Here is a 10,848-nt window from a genome sequence, read left to right on the forward strand (position 1 = left end):
AAAGGTAAAGAACGAGTTTCGAACTTCAGCCTCTTCTGTGCAATAATTGGGGAAAACCACCAGACCATTAATCCATTGATGTTTAAGATTCTGCTAAAAAACTATATATACACAAAATCTATATATAATCAAAATTATGGGCCCCTTGAGAGTGTGGGCCCTGTTCGGTGGCCCACTCAGCACTTGGCCCAAGCCGGCCCTGATTCAAAGCATAACTAATTTATAACAATGCTTATAAAGTTGTTCAACTAAAGTATAAACAGTTAAAACAATACGTTTAAACCAATTTGAAAGGTGTGTCTAATGTAATAGTGCATATAAAATGTCCAATGAAATCGTTCTAATTACAACTATGCGTCTAATCAATTACTATACAATAATACTTTGAATTATAGAAATGTCTATAGACTATCACCTAATTATACGAGTGCCGCTTCTAGAACACTACATCTCCCATGAAAGAATAATTCACAACGTATGTGTATATAAAGTATGTATGTATAAGTATGTATGTATAAATATGTATGTATAATCGTCCAACATTGTGAATTATGGATACATGGTTCCTTATTCTCGCTTCCTTATGCTTAGCAATCATCATCACATCTCTCATGTTCTACAATGGAGATAGCAAGAAGCTGCCCCCGGGCCATCACCTAAAGAAAATCCCATACTTGAAAGCTGTGGTGTTAGAAGAACTTAGGAGACATCCACCTGCCCACCTTGTGCTGCCCCATAGGGTCACTGAGCAGGTAGAACTGCAAGGTTACATGATTCCAAAGGGTGCAACTATCAACTTCATGGTGGCTGAGATGGGTTGGGACCCAGAGGTGTGGGAAGAGCCCATGGAGTTCAAGCCTGAGAGGTTCTTGGTGAATGATGGTGTTGTGTTTGATATAGGTGGAAGCAAAGGGATCAAGATGATGCATTTTGGTGCTGGAAGAAGGATATGTCCGGGTGCTGATTTGGCTTTGCTTCATTTGGAATATTTTGTTGCTAATTTGATTTGGTATTTTCATTGGAGTGTTGCTGATGGTTATCATGTTGATCTTACTGAGAAGGTTAAGTTCACTGTGGTAATGAAGAATCCTCTACAAGCTAAAATTTCTTCAAGGGCCAAAATGATAACCACTTAAGAGTTGATACGATCATAACTGTCACTGGGTCTATTAATGTTAAGAATAAGAAATTCCCACGTATGAATTATGCTTATATATAGAATTCTGTTTAATTATATAATTTACTACCTTGAACGCAGTGGAATTAACTTGCTAAAACCAGTGAGAAACTTGTTTCCTGTTAAATATTTTAGTAAACAAGTTAACGCAAATCACGCGTTACGGCAGTTTGTTGATTATGAACATATTTAATGGCACTATACGGGATGCCCGATTATGAACATTTTTAGATAATTTAATGAACTAACAATTGCTAAACTCGATGGGCACATGCATACACTAATATATTAAATAAAAATTAAAACTAAATGCCTGGTTAGACATCCATTTTCTAGACTTGTGACCACACTTTTATCCTATTGTAACCAAAATAAAAACTAACAAAGAAAATGTACTAAAAAATCATATACTAATTATGGCACTTTAGGTATGGTGATTTGTTTTTACATATAAAATGTAATGCATCTCTTGACAAAACAGGTTATAATTGATCAAATTAAATATCTAACAGCAAATTGCTTTTTTTCAAAGTAAACAAATCGGGTATTGAATTATTGCAATAAAACAATCATATTTATATCTTATTTAGGGGTTGTTTATTTACCTCTTAATGAGACTCTTAATGGTTCAGACTTCTTACTGGTTCAGCACTTAATGGTTCACATTGTTTGTTTCACGAGCAGATTTCTGAATGGTTCAGACATTTGCCTCTGAATGGTTAAGATTTTAAAGAGTCTGAATGGTTAAAACCTCTAATCTAAATTGGTCAGACATTTGCCTCTGAATGGTTAGCATTGTATAGGTTCTTAATGGTTCAGACATCTGACCTCTTACTGTTTCAGCACTTAATAATTCAGCACATAAAACCTAAGTAAAACAAGGTGTCATTCGCATCGAAAGAACTAAAATCTAAACCGCCTTCTACACCGAACGAACCAAATCGAAACAACCTTCTACACCAAAATCATCCAATCGTCGCCTACCACAAAAAAGAATGAAGCAAAACTGAACGAACCAAAGTCTTAAATTGTCTTAAAATGGATTTCTACAATTTAGAGTAGAACCAATGATGAACATGAATTGGAGATGGCGAATGACAGAGATCGAATAAAACAACACTGATCATTTCAATTGAACAAAATCATGTTCTTTTCTTATTTAACTTAGAAACAATCAAATAAGCCTTTGATTGCGATATTGAGTAAATCAAAAGGATAAAAATAAAATATTACTTGAATTTGGACGGTTACGGAACTGTGATGTATGTATCATGTATATGAGAATAGAAGAGAATCTATTCGTTGCATGTGTAAGGTTAATTAAGTTATTAGTTTTGATAATTTGGGTTTATTGAATATTCCTCTAAAAAAAACTCCTTAAATCGGTATTTACCCAATTTAAAATTAAATTTATAATTATCCCCTTCTTTAACTAATAAAATTATAAATTTACCCATTTTGATTTATTTTGTTAAATATAAATTCTACAATGAATATTTTACCCTTATTTTTACTAAAACCTTAAAAATTTAAATATTTTTCCATTTTACTAGCTTTGTGGCCTTTTCACAATTCTCTTTTTTTTTTTACGTTTCGCTAGTTAGTTTTTTTTTTTTTTGGTTTTTTAAACGTTTTCTTTTTTTTCTTTCACAATTCTTTTTATTTTTACTAAAGCTTTAAAAATTTACATATTTATCCATTTCGGGTATTTTACATTTTTGGTTTTCTTAAAAGGGTGTTTTCTTCAAAACGTATTCTTTGTGATTTTCTTAAGAATAAGCGACAATTATGTTTTTCTTTTAATCAATAAAGGTAGTTTAAGGTATAGATTTTAGGGTGTTTGTGATTTTCGGCTAATTTATAGATATATACATTAAAATAAATTTAATGATTAAAGGGAAAAAAGCAAAACAAATAACTTAGTAAATTTGTAAAAATTTGAAAAAAAAAATAAAACTAGCAAAATGTAAAAAAAAAAATAAAAAGAATTGTGGAAAAGCCACAAAAACTAGTAACAATTGTCTTCATATGGTGAAACTAGTAACAATTGTCTTTATATGGTGAAACTAGTAACAATTGTCTTCAATTGTCTTCATATGGTGAAACTCTTAACTCTTCATATGATTTAGAAATAAAAAGTCTATAATTATAGAGACTCTTAACTCTTCATATGGTGAAACTCTTGAGTAGAGTTTTAAAGATGACATTTGATGAGTTTTATTAGAGTTTAAGTCCATAATTATTGAGAGTCTTAACTCTTCGTATGAGGAAACTCTTGAGTAGAGTTTTAATGATGACATTTGATGAGTTTTATTATATTTAAGTCTATAATTATTGACACTCTTAACTCTTCATATGGTGAAACTCTTGAGTAGAGTTCTAATGATGACATTTGATGAGTTTTATTATAATTTAAGTCTATAATTATTGAGACTCTAAACTCTTCATTTGGTGAAACTCTTGAGTAGAGTTCTATTGGTGACATTTGATGAGTTTTAATGATAAAAAATGCCTTAATTTGGTCATGTTTTGTATATATAAAATGACTTAAATTTTCTAACACGTATGTTAGAAAATGTGTATCACGAATACGAGGTTAGAGATTATTCATAATGAACAGAAATGTTTTATGTAAACATTTAATTGCCTATGTGTGCATTAAAAATGATGAGAAATGGTTTATTTTATAAACTATATCTTTGGAAAACATTTTATGTAAACGTTCGATTATATAATGTCTTGTTATAACATTTTTTTTCTAACATGCGTGTTAGAAAATGTTATTTGGTGAAAAAAAACTTAGTGTTGTTGTGAACAAATTTAATTGTTCAAGTTTACTACTTAAATGTAGTATTTGTAACAACTTGGTGTTGTTTTGAGCATAATTGTCTAAGTTTAAAGTTTCAAGATGAAATGGAGAACTTGTATTAACAAGTGCATGAAGTCTTATTGAGGGAGTATTTGAAGACATGACATGGGACGATATTGCTGAGAAGATTTCAGTCAGATTATAAAATGTCGAAGAAAAAAGCACTTTGCTATTTGATGTCTACATATTGTCTATGCTTCCGTTTAAATTTCGAAAGTGATTGACATTTATGATTTAGTTTCCAATGTATTTTATTGTTTTCTATTCAATATCTTCGGATAACACATGCAATTTTTTACAAAAAAATAAATCACTAATGGTTGTGACGTATAAATTATTTTTGTGGAAAATAATTATAACGTCGGTTATACATTGTTTAAAAGAATATGGTTTTAAACGGATAATACATGAAAATACTTGGACATAAACAACTTGGGAGTTGTTACATTGACTAAAAGTCAAAGACGAAACATCAAATATATAACCACATCATGAGTGAGTAATGAAAGAATGTAGTGAGTGTATTGAGATGAAATACACTAACGACATTCATGTTGACATACTTCATTAGAAATCATTGGAAAATCAACAAGTGTAAATTCTAACATATGAAAGTAAAAGTATTATATGTTATTGTATACCTTTAATAAATCTTGCGAGATTTATAAGTAGATGCATCTACCACTTGATTATTGTTAGATCTATATGGAGATTTTACCTTCATTTGGGAGAGCATCCTAAATATACATATCTCCTAATGAATAACAATAGATGTGTGCAAATCACTTATGGAAAAATTATGAATACCATGTTGTTGAGTGTCGATCTAGTTGACTATATCTTACACATAATAGTGGTTGTAGACGAGAAACATTCATCTTGTTGGTGATGAATGTGTTCACCAAGTGACTTGGATTAAGACTTATGTTTAAGTACTTATGATTCAATGGTAGATTGTTGGAGATCAAAGGTAAACAAGTTATGTTCCTTAAATGAATGATGAAATTTAGCTATGTGCTATATACAATAATTTGTGAGACCTTCCTAAATATTGATGTTTAAGGATTATGAATAAGTCTCATTATTTTGTCTTAACAAGGGATGAATGTTGCAAATGATATTATGATATCCTTAGGGTTGTGAAGAATCAGAATGATTCATCTTCTTTTCACATGCTAAGGTATTGTAGTCTAAAGCATGCTAGACTAGTACTTGGTTAATTATTGGTCTTGATGGAGACTAATTAACTCTAAACATTCAAATGTGTATGAACACAAAAATAATTTATATATAGACAAAATTGAGGAAGAATATTCATTCATTATAAGGAAAATGCATGTAACTTTTTAAGAGTTTGTTCGAAAAGCTAATGAGGAGAACTCGTTGTCAACTTATTCTAGATGTTAAATTAGAATTATTCTAAGTTGGTGACAAACTTATGACAATGGCATGTGTTGCTTTGGTCAGCTCGGAAGCTTATGTAAGCGAATGCAATATGAGTTGAATTCTCTGATACAATGAGGTTGATCTTGTTCAATCATATGTGTATAAATGTCGCCATAAGTGGTGTTACGGAAATGTTGATCAAATGGAAAGAAATGTGGGGGAAGATCCATTTAAGAAACAACCCTATAAGGGTAGGTAGAAATGGTTCTCATTAACCCATCAAGATGTTATTCAATGACACTTAAATGTAGGCGTGTCTTGCATTTGTACCATAAAATTTTGGCAATAAGGATTTTGTAATCCAATCTAACATTGCAAACAGACGACTAAGTGGATGACACAAATGTCGTATTGCATAATGAAGATGTGTTTGCCTTAAATGATAAATGTATCATTCTAAGACAACTATTATAACCAGATGCAGGTGGCCACTGAGGTTATAGTCTTAGAACTTGACAATAGGCAATGTTAACTTTTGAGTTAGAACACGTCATGACAATTGATCTCAATTGCAAAGTTATCTTTAGTGACTTGTCAAAGACAAAGATAATGTTATGGATCCAACAACCTGATGGTTTATAAGAGATCAAGTTATGGATGATACTAAAGCCCATGGAAAAAGGGTGTGCGAAGGAAACCTACCTTAGTTGACTGGAGATCCTAAGATCTAAGTTCAATTGGACAACGAATTCATATGCCTAAGGGTGGTCACTATGGGGGCATAGCTGATATGCATAAGCTAGTATATATGGTCATATATACCTCCTAAACGATAAAAGGGTGTTTAAATACTTCCTAGTTCATTCCTATGAAATTCAGTGACAAATTGTGAGGCTAAGCATATTATGTGGTAAATGATTTGCGTAATCATAGTAACCACGATGCTTTTAATGATTTAATATAATCACCTATGTTAGAGAGAAGGTGGGGTCGCTTCGAATGGAATTGGGGGCACAATTCCTAGAGCTCTCGCAGAACCAGGAAAGTGTTCCACGACCATTATTGGACACGACTATGAGGGTATGGCCCGACTATGGAGAGTATTGTGTGAAGTGTATTGTCGTCTACACAAATGGGGGTTTGTTCAAGGTCATCGCGTCTACACACCGCTATGAGACTAAGTATGCTTCACAAAGGAAGGTTCAAAGCTAATACCTACTTATCCTGCAATACTCAAATGTCGATGTTGCATTCGGATTTTTGTGTGTTTTGATCAATCTCCATTCATGTGGGGATTGTTGGAAAATTAGAATAATGTGAATGGAAATTAATTTAGTGATAATTAATGGACTCTTCATGGTGACAAACTCTTGAATAGAGTTTTTATGTCACTTGATTAGCTTATATTAGAGTTTTTATTTCTCTAATTAAATCACTAATTAAGTGAAACTTTTATTAGAGTTTTATGTCTCTAATAAACACCAATTAAGGGTAACTCTTCACTACCCACATCTCTTGTAAAAATGGTAGGCTATGTGCCTCATTGGAATGATGAGAAAACTACAAGAAAAAAAAATATGCAAGAAGAATTCTTGGAGAAGTGATGAAGACTTGAAGACCCATGTGTTGGGTACTTAGAGAGATATGTTTTCTCTATTCAATTTCATCATCTTCATATCATTATTTTCCACAAGTTCTAACACTATAATTTTATCAGGTGTAACCTCGGGCGCGTGGCCATTTCCGGCAGTACATACTGCTTCGGATGTTCTACCCTGGGAAACAGACGCGTCATCTTTAATAGAGGCGCGAAATCTGGTTTAAGGGAAGCATGTTGAACACGTGCCTCAGCCACAACCGTTAACATCAGTTTATTCATTTTTGCAACCAAGAAGGATCGCACAAGGAGACGCGGTTCAAGTTCTCATAATAGAAATTGTAAAAAGAAGACGCTTCCCAAGCTCTTGTCAAAGACAACGATTTGAATCGATTTATTTAAATATGTTGTATTTCATATTTAATTTTGTATGTATTTGTACACGGTACGGGTACTATAATTTCCCAAAAATTATGTAAAGGGATGCTGATGCATGGAATGTCTGTTGACTACGTCTACATTAAGTCTTAGGTCAAGATAGGTCAACATAGGAGCTAGAAAGTCAAAATTATGTTTTATGTTGTAGTTTCTCTTTTATGTACATAGGGTAAAAATAGTTTCGCTTATGTGTACATATAGTTCCGCTTATGTGGTCATCAGGTAGTTCCGCTTTATGCCACTAGGTAGTTCCGCTCATATGGCAGTCCATATGAGGGAAACCTGCTGCCCTATAAATACATGTTGTTGTAATTCATTTGTGGTTGTTGGAGGGGAACCTGATCATTGCTTGTGGTAACGAAACTCTATCAAATTGTAATCAGAAAGCATCAATAGAGAAGAAATTAAAGAGGAAAAGCTGTGTAACTTCATGTGCATTGATTCCGCCTTTGTATGTGAAGATGAATGTTCTCAACTGACTGTTTAGGTTCGGAACACGGTCCAACAAGTGGTATTCAGGATGAGGAGTTCATACTACTACAGCTTGATTCTACCGAATTCTCTGATTTCTACTCACTTTCTCTTATACTTTTTCGATTTGAATTGGTTTCTACGGTTGAAATGACTTAATTTTCGAGTATAACGAGTAAAAATACAATTAACAAACCCTAGAAAGATTCAGGTTAAAACACGGCTTAAAAATGGTAAAAATTGGGTAAAATCCAGGTTCGCTTATTCGGACAACGCAGGTTTTGCTCGAAATACATAGGTTTCGCTCGAAATAACTTGATAGTTTCGCTTATTCGAATAAGTTAGTTCCGCTTATTCGAACAAGTTAGTTCCGCTTATTCGAACAAGTTAGTTCCGCTTATTCGTACATTATGGTTCCGCTTATTCGTACATTGTGGTTCCACTCATTTGTACATTGTAGTTCCACTTATTCGTACACTGATAGTTCCACTCATTCGGACACTGATAGTTCCACTTATTCGGAAACTGATAGTTCCACTTATTCGGACAGTATCACTTTCACTTATACGGACAAGTGTGGTTTCGCTTTTCTGTCAAGACTGGTTTCGCTTATTTGACACTTAGCATATTTCACTTATCAGTCACTCAGACTGATTTCGCTCATTGGTCACAGTTTTCAAAAATTTCGAAAATTTTTTCTAAGTGTTTGCTGATTTTTCAGGAACGTACAAGATGGATGAAATAAAACCTTTCAAAGATACAAGAACAGAAGAACAAAAATTATCATACAGAAAACAGAGAGCTCACTGGAGGATGATGCATATTTCTCGTATTTACTATGAAGCTAAGATGGCGAAAAGATGGGATGTCAATAGAGAATGTTATCTTGATCCTGAAGGAAACATTGCTATTGATGATAAAACTCTTAGTGAGGAAGCTCTAGTTGAATGTATTGCTGAAGAAGAAGAAGCTTTACAAAGAAAATGGTGGGGAGGTGACAAAGAGAATGAAAAAGAAAAAGAAAAAGATGAAAATTTAAATGACATGAAGCAGATCCTAGTAGTGCTGGTGATCATGATGATGAAGTTGCTACTGGAAATCAGTTGGCAGTGAATGATGATCAAGAAGCTGAGAACATGCCAATATTTGATCATGGTGATTCAGATTCAGAGGATGTGCAGATTTCAAGTCAAACAAAATGTGAAGTTGTGATGACTGAAGAAGGTGTGAAAGAAGCTGTTTCTAAAAAAACAACAGGTGTTTGAGGAAATAATTTCAAAGAAAGAAGAATCTGTAAAACCTGTATCTGTGAAATCTGAAACAAGGATTAAGAAAGAGTTTCAAGAAGACACATCAGTCTATGAGATTGTTCAGAAGGAGAAGAAACTGGCAGAAGATATTTGAATTTTGAAAGATGAAAAGAAAGCTGCTGATGAACAGATTCTGGAATTGCACATAAACTGTGAAAAATTAAAATCTGAAAATGACAAACTTTTGAAGAATGTTGAGAGTTTGTCATTAGAAAAAGAAAATTTTAAAAAATTAGAAAATGATTTGAATAATCAGATAAAAAATTTAGAAAAAGAAAAATCAGTTTTTGAAAAATATAATTTGGAAAAGCAAATTTCAATAAAATCTCATCTTGAGAATATCATTCGACTTGAAAAAGAAGCCGAATGTTATAGAATTAAAATTGCTAATTTTGAAAATAAGTTGAAAAGTTTTGTGACTTCTGCACCATATGTGTGTCCAAAACCGATCAATTCTGTTCCAATAAGTGGCAATGTTACAAATTTTGACAAAGTCAAAATTGAAGATTGTGATGAAATATCTGATGATGAAAAAGAAAAAGAAAAGAAAAGAAAAATATTCTTAGATTTACAAGAAAAATTTCAAAATACTATTTTGCAATCTACTGAAATAGGTGAATGCTCAAAGCAAAAAACCTGTTAAGAATGCAGAACAGAAACAAAAAGTTAAAAATTTAAAAGATCTCAAAATTGAAAATAAAAGCTCATCAGATAAGTCATCCAATCATTATCAAAAATCACAAAAATCTAAAAATGAAAACTCACAAAATGTTGGCAATAAGTGGTGCAGGTTTGACCACAGTGCTTCAAAATCAAATCCAGTTTTCAAGAAGAATGATGATTACCACAAAGCCAGACAATGTTATGATTTGAGTATCTGGTGTGGAAGTAGTGAACGGTATGATAACAAAATGTGTTACACCTGTGGTGTGAGAGGACACATTGCTGTTAACTGCCAGAATTGGAATTATGAAACAAGAAGATGCTATAATTGTCATATCAGATGACATATTGCCAGAGATTGCCCGAGGAGATTGATGGGAAGATCGAAGGTTGAATCTCAAAGAATGGCCAAGAAGTCAGTCAATGTCAAGCCCCAAGAACAGAAGATTCTAAAACCTAAAGTTCAAGAGCAGACAATTCAAGAAAAGAAAGTTAAACTTCCTCATGGGCGGAAAGACAGACTGAGGAAGAAGAGGAAGAAGGCCAGAGAGTGTCTGGAAAAGATTTTGTCCTCGGGTTCACCGGACATATTGAATAAAAGTTCTGATGAATCAACTCACTCGACTGCAAAGCCAAGTAACTTGAATTCTTCAGATGCAAATCTGAGGACAAGAGAGAAAAAGGAGAAAAAGAAAGTTGTTGGCGATGAATCTGACTCATCAAAGTCAGACAAGCCACACTCAGGCAATGATTCTGGTGTGTCATGTCACACCCCGATTTCCACGTGTCACCGGTGGGCCCGGTGTGGGGTACAGTGACGTAGTTGGCATCGTCATAGACAATCAACACAATATAATAATGCACAGCGGAAGCAGAATAGAAACATTTCAACTTTAAATAAAGTGCAATAATAAATATCACAGTAGTTGAAATGGAT

The 10,848-nt window shown here is 33.0% G+C and overlaps 1 protein-coding gene across 1 annotated transcript; it reads left to right on the plus strand.

Annotated features, from left to right (window-relative positions):
* The first annotated feature begins 551 nt into the window (after positions 1 to 551).
* On the plus strand, positions 552 to 1,136 carry LOC110925284 (cytochrome P450 89A2). The gene has a single exon (XM_022169243.1). The coding sequence runs from the start codon at positions 552 to 554 to the stop codon at positions 1,134 to 1,136; it is 585 nt and encodes a 194-aa protein (XP_022024935.1).
* Positions 1,137 to 10,848: the final 9,712 nt, after the last annotated feature.

The sequence above is a fragment of the Helianthus annuus genome, chromosome 17 (assembly GCF_002127325.2).
Source record: "Helianthus annuus cultivar XRQ/B chromosome 17, HanXRQr2.0-SUNRISE, whole genome shotgun sequence".
NCBI classification, from domain to species: domain Eukaryota; kingdom Viridiplantae; phylum Streptophyta; class Magnoliopsida; order Asterales; family Asteraceae; genus Helianthus; species Helianthus annuus.

Coding starts and splice junctions, on each gene's coding strand:
- LOC110925284 (XM_022169243.1), top strand. CDS start 552: ATGGATACATGGTTCCTTATTCTCGCTTCCTTATGCTTAGCAATCATC.